The sequence below is a fragment of the Mustela nigripes genome, chromosome 6 (genome assembly GCF_022355385.1).
Source record: "Mustela nigripes isolate SB6536 chromosome 6, MUSNIG.SB6536, whole genome shotgun sequence".
NCBI classification, from domain to species: Eukaryota; Metazoa; Chordata; class Mammalia; order Carnivora; family Mustelidae; genus Mustela; species Mustela nigripes.
Genome location: NC_081562.1, coordinates 126,674,808 through 126,695,491, shown reverse-complemented (window position 1 = coordinate 126,695,491; position 20,684 = coordinate 126,674,808). Strand labels below are relative to the sequence as shown.

Below are 20,684 nucleotides of genomic sequence, written 5' to 3'. Positions count from 1 at the left end.
TTTATGAGGAATATGAGATATAGTCCAGCCACAGAAAACACAATTTCTGACAGAAAAAGAGGATCTTCCTTAAAATTAAAACTTTCTAAAACATTTTTTTAATTTCTGACCTTCAAAAGGCACTGCTCTGAAAATGGAAGGAAAAACTACAGCGTGGGCATAAATATTTGTTATATATATATATAATATAAATATAAATATATATAAATATTTGCTATATATATATAGCAAATATTTATTCCCATTCTGACAAAAGATTTCTACCCAGAATATATGACAAAATGCTATAACTCAATAATAATTAAAAACAGAAATGGAAAGAAGGGGAATGGGGAATTATTATTAAATGGGTATACAGTTTCATTTTATTTATTTATTTTAAAATAGTATTGGGGCGCGTGGGTGGCTCAGGGGGTTAAGCCTCTGCCTCCAGCTCAGGTCAGGATCTCAGGGTTCTGGGATCAAGGCCCACATGGGGCTCTCTGCTCGGTAGGGAGCCTGCTTCCCTTCCTCTCTCTCTGCCTGCCTCTCTGCCTATTTGTGATCTCTATCTGATAAATAAATAAAATCTTAAAAAAATAAAAAGATTATTTATTTTAGTGGGGAGGTGGGGCAGTGGGAGAGGGAGAGTCTCGAGCAGACTCCCCACTGACAAAGAGCCTGACGTGGGGCTCCATCTCACAACCCTGAGATCATGACCTGAGCTGAGATCAAGAGTTGGATGCTTAACTACCCAAGAGACTCTTAACTTTCCTTTTTCTAAGATGAAAAGAGTTCTGGAGATTAGTTTCACAACAATATGAATGCACGTAACATTATTAAATTGCACAGTTGAAAACAGTTCAGATGGTAAATTCTAAGTTACATGTATTGCCCCACAATCTATTTAAAAGACTTGGATAATCCCTTTTGGAAAGAAGATCTAAAATTAGCTAATAAGCACAGCAAAAGATATTAACATCATTAATTACAGAATGCAATTTTTGAAAACTTCAGTGAGACATTATTTTAGGGTAGCCCACCTTTAAAAACTGACAATATCATGTTGGTATATGAATATCGCGCCGGTGACAATATCATGTCAGGACACAGGAACTCTCTAGCATCATTGGGGGTATGGTAATGGGATACAATCACTCTGGAATATAAACTTAAACATTAATATTCCTCTGTCCCAGCTAGTCCAGTCCTACCTGAGAGTTATACAAACATATTTCTGGAAATAACCAGTAAAAGAATGTTTGTAGCATGTTTTTTTCCCTCCCCAAACAGATCCTAACTGGAAATAGCACAGGAGTCCATTAAGAGGAGAATGGAACAATAATTTGTTAATTATTGTTTATCCATAGAATGTTATTCAGCAAAGCAGAGAAACAGTTGCTAGGCATGCACATAATAAGGATCAACCTTTTTTTTTTTTTTTTAAAGATTTTATTTATTTATTTATTTGACAGAGATCACAAGTAGGCAGACAGGCAGGCAGAGAAAGAGGAAGGGAAGCAGGCTCCCTGCTGAGCAGAGAGCCTGATGCAGGGCTCAATTCCAGGACCCTGAGATCATGACCTGAGCTGAAGGCAGAGGCTTAACCCGCTGAGCCACCCAGGTGACCCAATAAGGGTCAATCTTAAAACACTATACTAAGTTAAGATAAGTCAGACATAAAAGAATGTATACTGTATGATTCCAACTGTATAAGTTTTAAGAATAGGCAAAACTAATCTGCAGTTGTAGAAATCAGAGCAGCATTTGTCTGGCATGAGGATGTAACTAAGGTATTGTCTGGAAAGGGACACTGGAAAATTTCAGGGAGGGTGGAAATGTTCTACCCTTTCATTTAGGTGATGGCTTCACAGGGCAAAACACTTCAAATGATTCACTTAATCGTTTGTGAACACTCCCATACCCATACCCATATTACCTCAATAGTAAGAAAATACTAACCCTTTTCTTTCACAGCATTTATTCAAATATGTCATTTAAAGTTTGTCACATTTCCTCATTATTATCTCTGTTTTCTCCTCTGCAGTTCAGGTGCTACTCTAATCTCTGCTTGTGGAACAGTTGACAAGACAGACCAGTCCGTGCCCTCATGAAATTTATAGTCTGTAAAGGAAGGAGCCCTATTTGTCACGGTCGCTATCTCACAAGCATGGTGCTTGGTGAATGTTTACACTCCGTAAATATTTGTGGAGTGGCGTAGGGACCCAAGGAAAAATTAGTTACCTAAAACTCACTTACTCATCACTCTACCTTTCCCTCCTCTCCACCCCCCACCCCCATCTATTTTTCTTCAATATTTGCTATCCAGTCTGACAAGGGTCTCGAGTGCCTATATACTTGTGGACGTACCGATAAGGGTCATGAGCCTGGAATCCCACAGAAGTAATGGCACATGGATGTATTTTAGGCTGGACGGAGCACTAGCCCTCCTCCACGGAAGACAGAGCAAGGGCAAGGCAGACATTTTTCTCAAGACAGGGACTAGATCTATTAATATACCCGCACCGAGGTAAATTTTGAGATTTTAGAACTCTGTTTCATTAAACCTGGCCAGTTCACCTTTGGACCAGACAGTTTTATCAGGTAATCCTAAAAAAAAAAAAAAAAAAAAAAAAAAAAAAGCCTGATTTTTGAGTTGGCACAACATTCTCATGGGTCTAACAATATTTTATTTGTCCAGCTGATTAAATATCGGAAATGAGGATTACTCCCACTGAAACTGTAACCTTCAGTCAGAAGAGGAAAAATCAAAAGGAGAAAAAAGACACTAGATAGTCTTATCTATGGAAACCAGTCTGGGGACATTTCAGGGGAGTCAAGTATTAAAAGCTCATTCAGCAAGGTTCAGATTACCAGGCAACTTCGTTAAAAATTAGAAATAATTTCTTGTTATCATACTAACATTCTTAAGTTCTTTCATCTCCTGCAGCAACTTAAAATTTAGAAAATTAAGTCAAAGTAAAAAATGTTGAAAAAAATTTTGAAAGTAATTTTAGATTGGAAGCTTCCTAAAGCAAGAGCCTGGATTTTGTATTTCTTGTGCTCTTTCCCTCAAATCTTGTCGCATAATATTTGGCATCATGACAGGAACTCAATGGCATGTATAGCATGTGATTTTTCTTAGTATTTGAAATTTCCTGGATATATTTCTCCACTGGATCTCATTTACCTTTACAATCACAGCTCCCAAATAAAAACATTAAGTAAACAGGTTAAAAAAAATAGTCTATTTTAAAATTGGGCTTTCTCTGCAAGTGACTTCTAGTATGAAAATGAATGGCTTGGTACTAGGAAAAGGTGCTTTTGCCTCCTTTTTCCCCTTTGAAAGTGACTGACACTTGGATCTTGAGCTTTGATATTCCCTTTTTATTCTATCCGTGCCTACCAGTGGCCAGACTGACAAACGTCCCAGCTAGTGTCACCCTGCCTCTGAAATTTTCACTTTGCCTCTATTATAGCCCAACCACATTGCATTGAAAAGATTTGTTTATGCACCTCTATCTTGTACCAGACTGAGCTCTTTGGGTTCAGGCGCTCAGACCCATGTCTTTAGTATCTAGCAGGATGACTGTCCCAGACTATCTCCAGACAGGGGCTCAGTAAATGTTAAATAAGAACAAAAAGACATGTACAAAAAACGAAGAGACAAACAATATCGAAACATTACAGGTACTTACAATATAATTGAAGGACGTGTCAGCAAGCATGGCAAACTGACGAAACAATGTGTGCCTGGTAAACATCTCATCTTTAAGGACATGAAAGCTACAATAAAAGAAATGGTGAAATTAAAATGCATAGAGATCATAAGAGAAAGCAAATTAATATCATGTTCATGTGGTTAGGAATTAGAGTTTTCACTGTGAAAGGGATACAAGTAAAAAATTCAAAATATTAATATGAGTTTGTTACTTCTTTCATTTTCAGTTATTTTTTAAAGGCTTTTTTTTTTAAAGACTTTATTTATTTATTTGACACAGAGAGAGAGATGACACATAGGCAGAGAGGCAGGCAGAGAAAGAGGAGGAAGCAGGCTCCCCACTGAGCAGAGAGCCCCATGCAGGGCTTGATCCCAGGATTCTGAGATCATGACCTGAGCCAAAGGCAGAGGCTTTAACCCACTGAGCCACACAGGTGCCCCTAAAGGCTTTATTTTTAAGCAAGCCCTTTATCCAACGTGGGGCTTGAACACACAACCTTGAGATCAAGAGTCACATGTTCTACTGACTGAGCCAGCCAGGTGCCTCGGCTTTTTTCATTTTTAAAATGACATATTTCCCAGCCCTGAAAAAGCACAGAAGCAATGAATGACAACCCAGTATCAATGAGCATCTTGGACCCTAAACTGTAGTTTTGGTTTTTTTTTTTTTTTAATTTTTTCAAGATTTTATTTATTTACTTGAGAAGGAGAGAGATAGACAGGAAGACAGAGAGAGAATGAGCAGGGGGAGTGGCAGAGAAGTAGGAGAGGGAGAAGCAGACTCCCTGCTGAGCTCAAGCTAGATGCAGGGCTCCATCCCAGGACCGTGAGACCATGACTTGAGCTGAAGTCAGACGTTTAGCTGACTGAGGCACCCAGGTGCCCCCAAACTATAGCATTTTCCCTTTAAAACTATTTCTCCCTAAAAGGAACCAGCCCATCTTTCAGAAACAGCTGTTTCCAGATCTAAGATGATACATGTCCAAGTTGAGCCTGGGACATTAAATTGTTAAGGGAGTCCTCAAAGACTGTACCAAAAGAACACAGTAGTAAACCTTGAGCAATAAACCTTGAGAGAGAGGGCTCCCACTAACTTACACTTGAAGAAATTGAGCATCAAAAATAATTGTTATATTGTAGCAAAACACAACAAGTATATTAAATTTGGGAAATTCTCAGCCTATCTAGCTTGCAAATCTTGTTAAAAGTAGGAGATTCACTCTCAGAAAAGCATATTCTGAAGACAAAGTCAGGAGTATGCTGGACAACCTTTGGGTAGCCACTAGGAAGGAACCAAAAAAATCCCAGAGTTCTGTCAGTGGGAGGGGTCTGAGAAGAGAGTGGGTGTGTCTCAGGGACCAAAACCACAATGAGGTATCACTGCATTAACTACCAGCATGACTAAAATTAAAAAAAAGCCAGACAATAACAAGTGTTGGATAGAACACAGAGAAATGGGAGCCCTCACCCATTGGTTGTGTAATTGTAAAGTGGTACAGCCACTTTGGAAACAGTTTGGCATTTCCTCAAAATATTAAACATAGAATTATCTGACTTAGCAATTTCTTCCAGTATATACATAAGATAATTGCGAACATATGTTCCACACCAAAACCTGTACATGACTGTTAATAGCAGCATTATATACAGTAACCAAAAAGTGGAAATAATTAAAATGTCTACACACAGAAGAATGGGTAAACAAAATGTAGTACATCCATGCAATGGAGTATTATTTGGCAACCAGAAGCAATGAACACATGAACTTGAGAACATTATGCCAAGTGAAAGAAGCCAGTCACAAAAGGTCACGCAGCGTATGATTCTGTGCATATGAAATGTCCAGAACAGGCAAAGTCATAGAGACAGAAAGTAGATTAGTTGCTAATGGCTGGCAGTGATGGCCATGCAGTGTGGTTGCCAATGGATACACAGTTCCTTTATGGGTTGGTGACATGTCCTGATTTAGGGAGTGGTAATTGTTGCCCAACTCTGTGAATACACTAAAAACCATCCTTTAAAAGGGTGGTATGTGAACTATATGCCAATAAAGTTGTTATACAATAATTTACTATGTATGCTTAAAAAAATAGAAACACGAATAAAGAAGAAAGAAAAAGGCAGAGCAATGATGACTTTAATATCACTATGATGAAGAAAACAGACCAAAATATTGCTAAAAATAGATAAAAAGATGGTGAATTTCGGCATAGAATTGGATCTACTGAAAAAAATGACTAGTTATCTTAGAACTGAAACCATCATATATGATATTAAGAAGTCACTACATGGGCTAAATAGTAGGATGGATTCAGCAGAGCACAGACAGGATTATTCATCTCAAAGGCAGATCAATAAAAAATACATCTGGTCAAAGTGAAGCCTAGAGAGGAAAGAGCAGGAAACCAGACAGGAGTGTAAGAAACTTGTGGGTTGGAGTCAAAAGGCACAACTCACATATAATTAGAGTCCTAGAGGAGGAGACCTGATAGTTGGTAAGTCTCAGCATGTCTGGTGGAGGCCAGTACTCGATGCACTGGCCTCATGAACAAGCTAAGGGGAAAAAACTACCAGCACAGAAAAATTCTGCACTCAGAGAAGTTATTCTTCAATCACGAAGGTAAAATAAAGACATTTTCCCACAAAAAAAAGCTGACGGAATTAGTTGCTGGCAACTAATTTTTCCTATATGAAAAGAAAAACTAAAGAGAACTATTGGGACAGGAGGAAGATGATCCCAGATGGAAACACATTGAAAGCAGGAAGAAATAAAAAGCTCAAAGAGTAAAAATGTTAATGGAAGTGAATACTGACTACATCTAACAATAATTATAATGTTCGATGGTGTTAAACATTTGTATGGAATCAAAATGAAAATGTGGGAGGAGGTTAAATGGAGCTAAAATATTCTAAGGTTCTGGAATTCTTTCTTTTTATCGTTTTCATTGAAACATAATTGATTTGCACTATCCTATTGGTTTCAGGTGTACAACATGATGACTCTAAGGTTCTAGAATTCTTGAGGCAGTAGTAAATAGAAATTTGTAGAAGACTGTGGTAAGCAAAGAATGTGGGTTAAAATTTCAAAAAGAGAAAAGAATGAATAACTGACAAGTCAGTAGAAGATAATATGGAATAAAAATACATTGATTAGTCCAAAAAAAGGTGAAAAGAAGAGAAGAAGAAACAGGTTGGCTAAAAAGAAAAAAAATGTGTCATGTGGTAGATACAAACCCAGGGATACCAGTAATCTTACTAAAAGTAAATCAAGTAGGGCAAAAAATAAGGAAGGCAGGCAGGTCAGATGAAAAATCCAGCTCTACGCTTCTTAGAAGAGACCCAATCAAATATAAAAACAAGATAATTTGAAAGAAAAAAGCTGGGGAAAAAGCACCATGCAGTCCGAACCAATGAAGAGTGATACAGCTATATTAACACCAGATTAAATAGACATTAAGCAGGAAGCATTTTACAGATAGAGAGGGATGGCTCATAATGATACATACACCAAATTTGATACCAGGATTTAAATTTGTAGGTATCCATCAACGTAGCCATAAAATATTTAAAGCAAAAATTGACAGAACTGAAAAAGAAATAGATAAATCTATAAGCACAGTGGAAAACTTAATACTCCTCTCTTAATAGTCGGAACTATAGCAAAAATTAGAGTATCTAAAAGGTATAAAAAACATGATGGGTAGGGGCGCCTGGGTGGCTCAGTGGGTTAAGCCACTGCCTTTGGCTCAGGTCATGATCTCAGGGTCCTCGGATCGAGCCCCACATCGGGCTCTCTGCTCAGCAGGGAGCCTGCTTCCTCCTCTCTGCCTGCCTCTCTGCCTACTTGTGATCTCTGTCTGTCAAATAAATAAATAAAATCTTAAAAAAAACATGGAATCAGAATTTAAAAAAAAAAAAAAAAAAAAAAAAAAAAAAAAAAAACATGATGGGTAAACTTGACCTAATTGAAATATATAAAACACTGTACCCAGTGAAAGAATTCCTCTTCTTTCTAGGTGTACATGAATCATTTTCCCAAAATCAACAATATGCTGAGCAGAAAACAAGTATCAAAAATTTTAGCAGATGGAAATAATTCAGTGTAGGTTCTCTGAGCCCAGTAGACTTACCTAGAAACACAATTAGGCAATCTTCAACTACCCGGAAATAAAACACATCACTTCTAAATAACCCCGTGCTAGCAGGAGTACCACCGAAGAGAAAATAAAATCGAATTTAGAAAATGTTTTATACTGAACGATAGTATGTAACATGTTGCAATTTGTGGGATGCAACAGAAGCAGGGCTTAGAGGACAGTATATAGGCTGAAATGTTTGTAGTAGAAGAAAAAAATCTGAAAACCAATGATCTCAGCTTTCTTTTTAGGAAGGATAACAAATCATACTCAAAGGAAGTAGAAGGAAGAAAACGATGAAGATAAGAACAGAAACTAATGAAAAGAAAACAAATACATGAGAGAAATTCAACAAAGGAAACATGATTTCTTTGAAATAAATAATAAATCTGCGACTGTGCAGTTAGTGTCCGTCCCACATCAGGACATGGTATGCGGGATTATACACTGGTCTCTGTTATATATCACCTTGAATGAGTGTTTGCTGATGCAACCACATGAGAGAGACGATGAGTTATGTCCCGGCATTATATCCCACTTAGTCAATTAAGTGAGAAAACATAGAAAATAGGTAATCATGCTTGCTGCTATTACAAATGTTTAGATAACAACTTAAAGTCCACCTAGACCAAAATGATGAAATGAACATAGACCATTTTGATGAACAGTAAATCAACTCAATTGAGACATTCTTGTAAATGGTCATTGAAATATGGGATGAATCCCATTGGGACAGACAGAGGGTAAATATTAAGGATCAGAGTGAACCCCACAGGGGCGCCTGGGTGGCTCATTTGGTGTATCAAGCCCCAAAAGGAATCCCTCTACTGGCTCCCTGGCGGGGATCTGCTTGTCTCTCACTCTCTCTCTCTCTGCCCACACCCCACCCAACCCCTGCTCATTCTCTCTCTTTCTCTCTCTCTTTCTCTCAAATAAATAAATAAAATCTTAAAAAAAAAAAAAAACAACCCTGAATTCTACAGAAATAAGTCAGGGAAAGAGAGTCCACTCAGTTTCAGAGAGAGTCCACAATCCATGTTTGGGGAAATTAAATTCAGTGCCTGTTTAAGCCAGTTTCAGTCTCCTGTTTCTCACCTGTGTCTGTATTCTGCTCTTAGAGTACCTGTATGAGGTAGTTAGAGCAGGAAATAAGATGCACGTTTTTCAGAGCACAGAGCATTACCAGCACAAACCTGAAGCACGAGCAAGAGTGCAAAGCAGAACATTTTACCAAAAGGAGGAGATCTTTCTCTCACCACCTCCTGCTAGCCCGGGGATTCTCCATGTCCCCCCCTTGGATTACTTCAGGGTGATGTATGCAGCAACGTACAGGATTTTATGTTTTTTCTCCCTCTCTCTCATACGCCCTCACACTCATAGTGTAGGCTTAAGAGGTGCTGTGCAAATGTACGGCATTATTGTCCCACGAAGTCCTGTGTGAGTCTCGTGCTTGACTTCTGACATCAGACTAACCCTGAATCCATCCTGTCCTGAATGCTCCTTGACTGGGAGAAAATCTTACAACGAAACTTCCAACGTGTGATAAAGAGAAGAGAATCTGGGAGACATTATGGCCAGAATATAGATGTTTTAAATTAACATGTTAGGACAAGGGGAAAAAAGAGGCATTTTCTCTACTTGGTGTTACTTTTAGCCTTTCCAGAATTTAGCAGTATTCACTTACTCCACTTTTAAAAAGACAAAGGTGACATAGGGAAGATAAAATGATTATGTGAGCAAAGGACAGATCTGAGAATTTAAGGAATTGGTGCTGTTTTGTCTGTGAAAGGATAGAGGATCCAGTATATAAAACAATTTTACAAAGAAGATCTAGATCAGTTAAATATTAACATGTGCAAATGAACAGGAAACTGCTTTAATAGCCCCATGAGGGAAGATGACTAGGTAGGTCTGATTAAACCAGAAACCAAGAAGAGGCTGTCTGTCCTGTTGATCCTTTAAAACTGAAATACAGAGTCGGGGGAATAAAATAGGATCTTCAATTATTTTTTCTTCGAAGTGACTTTGACAACTCCTCCATTTTAAGCCAATTATTTTGCATTTCTTGTTAAAGGTGGATGCTGGCATTCCATATTAATTAATATGCACGGGAAAAATGCAAGGCTCCCAATCACCTTAAAAGATGATTAGTCACATTTTTATAAATAGAATTTATATATATCCCCACATACCTATTCCTGAGAATATAGAACTTCTTTTCCCAGTTTTTGTTTATCTGTTCTGATTCTTTCTTAAATCTGTAATAGATTTATAGATGGTTAAATGTTGTATTAGCGACACATGAACAATTATGCTTCATTATTACTAGTACCTTTCTGTCTTCTTTTTCTCATTTTCTAAATCAGCCTTTAGTATTTCTATTTGCTTCTCCAAAACATGTGTGTCTTCAGCCTTTCAATAGAAAATGCATCACCAAGTGAATGAAATGAACACTATATTCTGTTTCTCCATAAGTCTGAAAACCTATTTCTATTACATAGCATGCATAGTCTGCCTATCAAAAAGAATTTGAGGGAATAGTGAGTTACGTTTACTTGCAAATCCCCATCAATTACAAGAATTAAAGATCCGTCCTCCATGACTTGTGATTCATTCAAAGGCAGCTGGTTCTAAACAATATTACAAAGCAATCACAACGTATCTTCATTATGTCTCCCTCTACCAGGTATCCCTTTTTCTAAATTTTGTTTTCCCTCTCTCACTGTGACCTCTCCAGCTCATTAAAGGCAGGAGCTGCTCCAATTACTCTATTTATTTCCTTCCTTCCTCTACTTTCTCTCTCTCTCTCTTTCCTTCCTTCCTTCCTTCCTTCCTTTTTCTTACCAAAACTGTTCTCAGGAAAGGATCTGATCAAATCAATCCCCTGAGAGCTTTATGTCATCCATTTCTCAGGACTGTTTATATTTTACAAGGGGACAAAGTTTAGGAAAAGGAATGAATCTCTAACAGTGGAATTGGAGGCATATCATGAATGAGAGAGATTTCTTTGGATCCAGCAGGGACGTATCCCAGAATCAGACTACAGTGGCAATCAGGTCCTTTGTCTCTTTATAAGACTGACTCTCAGTGTAGCTTTCAAAGTCATTGCCACTTTTGCAGAATAGCCAGCATCAATATAAACAGTAAGCATGTTAGTAGTAATGGTCATATTAGTCAATAATATACCTTAGCCACTGGCAATTTCACCTTTTCTTCTTGCACTGCAGCTGGTTTTGCGTGCTTCACCTGGTGTGAAAATAAAACAATGTAAATATACGTTTCAAATCAGTGCATAAAGATGTGGTTTTTCCTCAGCTTAGAGACAGGCAACTGAGCCTTGGAATATGCAAACCATAGTCCCACAGGGGGCTTCTTGGCCTTCTCTTGTAGGAAGTCCAGGGCTTTTGTACATTGCCTTTGCAACTGCGTAATCACAGCCCATTAAGACCAACTTTCCTACTACCATCTTTTCAAAGTACATTTCTCTGCACTCATAAATCTGAATTGGCCAAATTTTACTATTATACTTTTTTAAAAATGAAGCGGTCAGTTATTACTCAGTGAAGTCAAATGTTTAAGAAGACTTTATTTTAAATGATGATTATAATGACTTTTCACCACTGTTATTTCTTTGATGATAGGAGCAGATGATGGTGAGAAAACATACTGAATATAAAAGTCTGCTTGGTTAGCTATCTCTGGGTTCCTACACAAAAGACAGAAGAAGGGACTCCTTATTACTACCACTACCTCTCTGGTGGGTTCTGTGACCCAAAAGGCCTTGAATCTGTTGCCCGCCTTGGTGAGGTGGGCCCCACCCAGGAAGGTGTAGAGCCAGGTCCAGAACTAGAGAGTTCTGCAGAATAAAGTAAAAGGAACTTAGAGCTAGCTCCCCTTGAGTAATTAGAAGGACTGGGAAGAGAGAAAGAGAGAGAGAGGGAGGCCAGGCAAGGCCACAAGGCTTGGTGTGGCAACGTCACCAGTGACCAGTTCCAGGGGTGATGGCCACTATTCAATTTGAAATGGCATCTTGCTGATGCCTGGTCACTGTCCCCTCCCTTCTTCAATCTCCCCAAAATTTACATACACAAAAAGGTCCTGAGAGTGGGTTTTTTTTAGTAGACATCACAGAATTGGACTGAATTCAAGGTCTGATTAAACAAAATGGGAAGCAGAGCACAGCGAAACTCAGAAACTGACTTAGTTCCATGGAAGGAGGAGCCAGACATGGAGCCACCAGAAGACGCTATGGGCATCTGTGGAAAGCCCTGGACACGCTCTAGGCTGCCAGAAAGCACAGAAGGTGGGTTTGCACCAATTTTATTTATATCTGAAGGAACAGAGAGAACACAGCTGACATCAACTGCCACAAATTAAAAAAAAAAAAACAAGCAAATTTGTAGTAACAGCCATAAAAGCTATAGTTTATTGAGTGCCGATTCTGTGCCAGGCACTTCGTATATATTATCATTTATTTCTATACACCGACCTATTGACTTCTTCCCATTACTTTAGTTTATTTTAAAGATTTTATATATATATTTGAGAGAGAGCATGCGTGTGCTCAGGTGGAGGGGAGGAGCAGAGGGAAGGAAGAGGGACAGAATGTCAAGGATACCCCCTGCTGAGCACGAGCCCCCCCCCAGCAGGGGCTCAGCCCTATGACCCTGAGATCAGGACCTGAGCTGAAATCAAAAGTCTGCCTTCAACCGCCTGAGCCACCCAGACACCCCTCGTATTACTTTAGATTTTTTGTAATAAATACATGCATTTTTTTAAATAAACTGCAAATATCAGTCACGAACCTGAAACTCTCACTTCCCAGAAGCTAAAGTTTTGTTTGTTCATTGTGTTTTGTTTTCATTTTTCTCATCATTATTGTAAATAAATAACAGCCCTTATTGGTTTGGGCTTCTCCACAAATAAAGATTAAGAATTTAAAACATTCACATTACCTTCCCCGCCTTCTGTCTTTCCCTCAGATGCCTGTTTTTTTTTTTTTCTTTTTGCAAATGTTTAGCTCATATCATAGTTGCCTTTATTATCATTTCAAGATATATAAACTTCTATATTTTGATTTATTAAATCCCTGCTGTGAAAGATGGGAAGTTCTTCTCTCTCTCTCAACCTCCCAGTTTTTGGAAGCCATGTTATGTTTATGTTGTTCATGTCTATAGGATTTTTCTCTTTTCTTTTCTTTTTTTTTTTTTAAGATTTTATTTATTTGCGAGAGAGAGAGAGAGAGAGCATGAGCGAGGAGATGGTCAGAGGGAGAAGCAGACTCCCCGTGGAGCTGGGAGCCCAATGCGGGACTCAATCCCAGGACTGCGGGACTCGATCCCAGGACTACAGGACTCAATCCCGGGTCTCCGGGATCATGACCTGAGCTGAAGGCAGTTGCTTAATGAACGGAGCCACCCAGGTGCCCTATAGGATTTTTCTTAAACTATAACTAGGTACCCCACACTTTGTCTACAGCCTGATTCTAAAAAGTGAAATGAAATGTGTTTCTGCAGCTATTACTTACCATAGGACCAAGAAGTATAGTTGGCTCCACAGAGAAGACTGTAAGTGAATCTGTAACTAAGCTTTGCTACTGAAAGGAGGCTCTTCCCAGAGTGCTCTAATGTTACAACTTTTCATTTTCTAGCTCCCCTTCCTTCTGAGTCACACTGACTTTCTCCTTCCTCTTGCATCCTTATCATCTTGCATATTGGATTCTCTCTATATTCTTGAATAATTTTTTAAACAGGTTCCACGTATAGTAAACTTTATGAGTTTCACACATTCAAAAATATCTTTATTTCTCTTACATACTCAGTTGAGACTTTAGTTTGGATGTAAGAATTAGGATTCAAAAATTTTTTTCCTTTTGAAAACTTTATTTTCTTGTAGCAACCAGTGATGCCAATGAGAAAATTAGTTTCCTCGTTTTTGTTCCATTACAGATAAACTGTTTTTTTTTCTTCTCTTCTCTTCTTAATTCTTAGAGACCTAAAGTTTCACCAGGATGTACTTGATGTTTTCATCAATTCTAAGACATATTTTATGTCCCACTCAATGTTTTAACATTTTTGAAACTGAGGTGCCTTATAACCGGTGTGCACATCATAATTTAATAGGCAACAGTTTTGCTCATGGTACCTAAAGTAAGGATGTGCCTTACAATCTGAAATTTAATGGAATCTGAGATTTAATGAAATACAACAGATTCTCTGCTTTTCTTTTAAATCCCATTCAGTACTTAATAGGGCTTTCCCATCTGAACATTAATGTTTCTTCGCTTTAGTTTATGGAAATTTTCTTTTATTTCTTTTATTGCTGTCTTACTTCTGTTGTACCTATCTTGCTTCCTGAAAACTCTATTAGAAAGGTATTAGGTCTCTTAGATTCATCCTTTTCTCAAAATTTGTCTGCCATTTTACACCATGTTCTAAGAGACTTTGTTCACTTAACCTTCTAGATTATTTTTTAAAAGATTGATTGGTTGATTGATTTAAGAGAGAGAGAGCGTGGTGGAAAGGACAGAGGGAAAGGGAGAGAGAGAGAATCTTAAGCTGACTCAGTGCTAAGCAAGCAACCCAATGTGGAGTTCGATATTACAACCCTGAGATCATGACTGGGGTCAGAATCAAGAGTCAGACACTTAACCTACTGAGCCACCATTCTTCCAGATTATTATCTGGGTCTTCAGCTGTGTCAGTTTTATTATTCAGCCCTGCCCACTGCTGTTTTGTTTTTGTTGTTGTTACTTTCAAGAAATTATTCTTTTCCTTATACTGTTCCTTTCCCATAGCTGCCTGTCCCTCCTTAATGGAGAAGTTTCTCATGAATGTTTCCCCAAATATATTTATTTTAAAAATGTCTTTTTTGTTCATTCCCTGAATTATCTGTATTTCTTATGGAGCCAATGGCTGTTTGTTCTATTTGTTCTTTCACTCACTAAATATTTGCTAAATTCTTACTTTGTGACAGGAACTAAAGATACAACAGAAAACAGGACAGGGTTGAGGCAGAAGAGACGTATTTGAGAGGCATTTTGAAAGAGGCAGAACTTAGGGCACTCTGAGTGAGAAGGCACCTGCCTAGAATTTCTTATTTGGGCAACTAGATGGACAATGGTATCATTCATGAAGACAAGGAAAAAAAAAATCAAAGTAGAGACAATTTTGTATGCTAGTATTCTTTTCTTATTTAATGAAGAAGAATTTGGTAAGTTTGGATTCAGATACTTAGAGTTTGAGAAACCCAGGGCACATTCAAATGATGACATATAATAGGCAACAGAGACAAGGGCCTGGAATTTGGGAGCGGGGTTAATCCTCAACATAGAATTTGGAGTCACCAATATTTTAGTTGAAGCTGAACACTTAGACAAGGCCATTCATACAATTTACAGAGAGAGAAAAGCAGAAGGTCAGGGATGAAGCCTGTGTCCAGGTATGGCTGAACTACAGTTCTGATTTATCCCTGGCTGATAGGGAATTTTCAAACCTGGAACCCTAACCCATTGCTCTTACTTTAGTTCTCAAAACTCTAACTCCTACTCCATCGGTCCTCACAGTCCTGGAGAGCCCTTTGCGGCCAATAAATGCTCCTTTACTTGTTGACATGCTATCTCAAACTCCCTAGAAGAAACCACCAACTACTGCTACGGACCATGACTCAGTCTTCCCGTGGCCCATGTGACAGGAAGCTAAACAAAAACAAAGCCCAAGATACAGGAACACTAACAAAACCCGAAAGTGATTGTTATCGTTAGCCTTCCATGGATTCAAAACCGTGAAGATGACCAAAGTGACAGAGGTGTGCACTTTTTAGAATCTTTGCACTTCTTTGTTCTCAAAGGGCACAATCCCCTGGAACCGTCTCTCTCCCTCAGGCACAAGAAGTACAGAGCGTGTTCACTGCCATTCGGTTAACAATGGACGGAGGAAATCACTGGAGTTAAGAATTCCAAGCTTTGGAGGGCACTTGCCAGTATGCTAATGGGGAAAAAATTAACCCAAATTTTAAAAAGTAATCCACAAAAAGTTAGGAAAGCGATCTGGTAAAAGAAAATAAGTTCCCATGTAGAAAGACCTTTGTATTTATTTACTTCACTATATCCAAAGTCATATCCATAATTGAAAGTTTATCAAAAAGACTCTGTTTACATTCACATATAGTAAAAACGAGTTCCAATTTTTCAAGGCTCCCTTTTCCTGCCTCTCACATAATGATCAACTCTTTAATAACTAAAGATAAGACTGTTGCTATACCGTATCTTCTATAAAGCAAATAATTATTCAATCTCTCCAAAAGACAATACTCCTACAAGGACTAAGATAGCTTCTCTTTTCATTTTAAAAAAAAAAAAAAAGGCACCACATGTAGACTAGAGTGTTTGCTCTCCAGTTTAAGTTGAACTTTCAACTCTACTAGAGCATGTTATATTGAATCCTGGCTCTGTGCACATTAAACCGTCATTTTGTTTTGTCAGCTGCTGACATTCCACTTTCTCTGGAATACGCACGCTGGTCTTTATGTGGCTGCTTCATTGACAGGTGCAAACATTGGACTGCTAAACAACAGATAGAGGTGAAAATGAATGGCAATATTAATAGAAAAGCAGATAACTTCCTAAGTAGGAAAATGTAAATTGAATAATTATAAAAATAACCAAAAATTGTGATTAGAAATAATTTGTTGTAAGTGGTTCTCATTTTCTGTTGAATTTATATATATAATAAAAAATCATAAAGTTAAGAAATCAGGTTCATTTATAACAGAGATTTTAATTCTTAAGTTTGTTCTTCATTTTTAGTACTGAAAACATGTTAAAAACATGCTAACTTTCTAAATTAGAAATCAACAGCAAGGTTTGTAATAACAGAAGATGTGAAATTTTGTTTATTAATCGCCATTAGATTAACCATAGTTCTCATCAGATCCACTTTCTCCTTCTCTTGTCCACGAAGGAGTCATTACATTCTCTTCTTTCTCCTAATTTCCACAAACATCCCTCTTCTGAAACTTTGGCCATCCTTTGTGGGCTTTCCTGCCTTCTTGCCTCTCTCTCCTTTAAGCCAGTAAATATATTACTATCAAAACAATCTTTCTATCTCATCATGAAGAAAGATCATCTTCTGCCCCTAAAATTTCATTAATCTTGACTTTTACATTGACATTCCTTTTTTTTTTTAACCCAAACACCCATTTTTTACACACTAGTATGCCCCAGTGCATGCTGGTTGGTAGAGGAGTGGGGGGAATGACAAGCCCATGAAGAGAGGAGAACCTCTCTTCTGTGTGAGCAGAAGCACCTCTGTGCTTGAGCACACAGCACCTCTGTGTGCTCACAATTTGGAGAAAAAAAACTGGGGAATTATAGAGGAGAAGGGAATTAGAAATATTGAAATAAAATATGAGATTGTATGCAAGCTAGCATTAATCATTGAATAGGCCAAAAGTAAAAATAAAACATTTATCTACATATATATCCAGTGAATTTTCTTCTAACAATATTGTTAAGCTAGGGAATTCTCTCAAAAATAGGACAAGTCTTCGTTGGAATCAGCCCAAAGCCCATTTGATGTGCCTCAAGGGGCCACTTCCTGTCTGCCAGGGGGCTTTCAGACATCTTGGCAGATGATGGGGCTACAAAGCCCTACAGAATCCAGGCTGATCCAGGCTGTATGCAAATCTCAGAACAAAAGTTTATGTGGATGAGCCCCCTGGCTCTAGATCATCCTAGACTTTACATATAAACCATCTATTAAACTAATCTTAAAAATTTGTACTCAAAACTCTTCCATGATGGAAATGTCTCAACTAAAGATGATGAAGCCCTTGATTATAATAGCCAAAGAATAGAAACAATATCTCTGGAAGACCCTCTTAAATTGACAGAAGTTGGTTTAGTAAATTATGTAAGCTCCATGGAGTAAAATACCATATGAAATTTATTATATACATTGAATGGTGTATGTGCAAATCTGCATCAAGATTTGTCTGAAAGGATGGTCACAAGGAGTTTTTAATAATTACCTCTGGGTGGCAGGATTCTTCTTTACTTTCTTCTTTGACATTTCTTTATTGAGAAAATTTGCTATAATTATGAATATTTTATTTTAAAAAAATTCAGACTTCTGGCATCCCACATAGGATGCTTAAAAAGAAAAAAAGCCACTGCCATACTAATTACTAGAAAAATCCCAATAGACTACAAAGTCACAGACTTTCTGGGACCCATCAGAGAACCGAGGTCACAACCAGGCAACATGAATTCCAAAGAGGAGCAAGACCTTCCAATGGGAGATATGATGCACAGTTTCACCTATAGCAAAGGCAACACCCACCAGTTGCAACACAAGCAGGTAAGAAAAATAAGCTAAAATGTATGGAACCACTGAAGAGCAAGAATGGGTTAACAGAGCAGTTTGAACTAGCTGGGGGGACATATTATAAGGGGAGTTCACACTCACTCTCAGCTTTTTATCCCGTCTCCTACCAGATGCTCAGGAGGGTTATTGAGGGCAGGGCAAAGACACTTGTTGATGGTGCAGGCTTCAGGAAGGGACCAGCAGATGCTAAGAGGAAAAGTATCTTCCCTGAGATAGAAGGAAAAGTCTTAAGTCCCTGGGAGAGGGGAAGCAAACTCTCTGGTCAATCAGACTCAAAGAAGGTGATCAGTGGAGAAGTGTGAGGCACCAAGTCCCACCCACTTCTCCCAGAGCTTTCCTTCCTAGGAAGAAAAACTTTCAGCTGCTGGGGAGGGCAGCAAAGCCTCTTGCTTCCAGGGCATTGGTGAAGGCGTATTATGGTAAGGGGAAAAAACAAAAGAAACATTTTCCTTCCCTGGTAAGCAATTGTCTTGGGCCTTGGAGTCTGTAATAATACCAAGTGGAGGTTTCTACTGTTGCAGGAGGGACAGGAAACTCCTGCCCAAGGTCAGCTTCAGATACAGGCAGAGGTAGAGCACCACAGGCAGGAAGGGCAGGAGTCCTGAGAAAGCCCATGTCTGAGGCCAAGGTGCACGGCACTCCCCAAAGGCTGGTCTGAATTAGAACAAGAGAGAACCTTCTCTTCTTTACTTATGGATTACCAAGCAAGAGCTGCCTACTACTGAGGGAGGGATAGGAACATAGAGAAAGACTTCCTCTGTGGCACCAGTGGACAGATTCCGGGAAGTCAAGGGAGGAGCAGCTCACAGAGAAAATCAAAATCATTCTGTTCCTCTCATTCCCACTCCAAGCACATACCCACTGCAAAAGGAGTATCATGGTTGCAGTCCTTTAAGAAGAACAACAGCAACCACCAAACTCAACTCAATTCAACTTGTAGCTAGATTGGCTCAACTCGTTGCCATAACAATCTGATATAAAAAGAGGAATGCCCTTTGCAGATATGAATACTATTTACTTCCATTTCTACTAGTCTACACAGGATGTTTGGTATTTAATCAAAAATTTTGAGACAGAAAAAAGGCAAGGAAAAAAAGAACCTGTTTTCAGCAGACAAAGAAATCAATGGAACCAGGTTCAAAGATGACCCAGATCTTGGAACTATCAGATGGGGACTTTAATATAACTATAAATAACTATAATTGAAATGTTAAAAAAGCTGGGAGAAAAGGTTAACAACATGGGATGATAATAAATAATGAATTTCAGGATAAAGGTGAAAAAATATATAAAGAGTTAAATGGAAATACTAGAAATGAAAAAGATAACACTAAAAATAAAGAATTTGGGCCCCTGGGTGTCTCAGATGGTTAAGCAGCTGCTTTTGGCTCAGGTCCTGGGATTGAGTCCTGCATCAGGCTCCCTACTCCTTGGGGAGCCTGTTTCTCTCTCTGCCTCTACCTCTGTCTCTCTCTCATGAATAAATAAAATATCTAAAAAATGAAAAAAAAAATGAAGAATTTCTCTGATGACTCATCAATTTGAAGGTAGGACAAAAGAAATTCCCCTGACTAAAACACAAAAAGGAAAAAAATAGTTCAAAATTGATGAGGGGCACCTGGGTGGCTCAATGGGTTAAACCTCTGCCTTCAGCTCAGGTCATGATCTCAGGGTCATGGAATCAAGCCCCACACTGGCCTCTCTGCTCAACGGGGAGCCTGTTTCCCCCTCTCTCTCTGCCTGCCTGTCTGCCTACTTGTCATCTCTCTCTCTCTGTCAGATAAATAAATAAAATTTTTAGAAAAAAATATTGATGACCAGAACATCCAAGAGTGTGGGGCAGTATCAGTCTAACATATGTGTAACTGGAGTCTTAAGAGGAGAAGGGAGAGAGAATGGGGCAAAAGAGATAATTGGAAATAACAGGCAGGAGTTAAATGAAAGACACCAAACCACAAATTCAAGAAGCTCAATTAAGGAATAGAGAGAGAATGCATTGCTAGCAGACTTGCATTCTAAGAGCTGCAAAAGGAAGTTCTTCAGGAAGAGGGACTATGATACCAGATGGAAGCTTAGATTGCTTAGATCTACATGAATAAATGAAAGCTCCAGGGGAATGCCTGGCTGGCTTAATTGGTAGAGCATGCAACTCTTGATCTCAGGGTTGTGAGTTCAGGCCACACTTTGGGTGTGGAGCCTACTTTAAAAAAAGATTAAGAAATGAAAGGCCCAGAAATGGTATAAGTGTCAAATGTCCTATGACAAATTATATCTTTTTTATATGAAAATATATTAAACTTTAGAATTTTTAAAGGACACAACATGTGAGGAATTCCAAGGACTGTATTTTTGATGGGAACATTGGGAAAGGTTATACAGGGGCATTTGAAGCAAGATGAATGGACAGTCATGAGTTTCATAATGACTTTTTGGAGAGACTTAAGAAGCACCATCTTTGCCACT

At 38.4% G+C, this 20,684-nt stretch overlaps 1 protein-coding gene across 1 annotated transcript in view; it reads right to left on the bottom strand.

Annotated features, from left to right (window-relative positions):
- C6H10orf67 (chromosome 6 C10orf67 homolog) overlaps positions 1-20,684 on the bottom strand; it is a 189,713-nt gene that overhangs the window by 24,657 nt on the left and 144,372 nt on the right. The window contains exons 17-20 of the mRNA XM_059404561.1: positions 11,023-11,082; positions 10,169-10,248; positions 10,029-10,094; positions 3,678-3,765 (exon numbers count right to left, since the gene is read on the bottom strand). Coding sequence (XP_059260544.1) covers positions 3,678-3,765; positions 10,029-10,094; positions 10,169-10,248; positions 11,023-11,082 — 294 coding nt within the window. The remainder of the gene's footprint in view (positions 1-3,677; positions 3,766-10,028; positions 10,095-10,168; positions 10,249-11,022; positions 11,083-20,684) is intronic.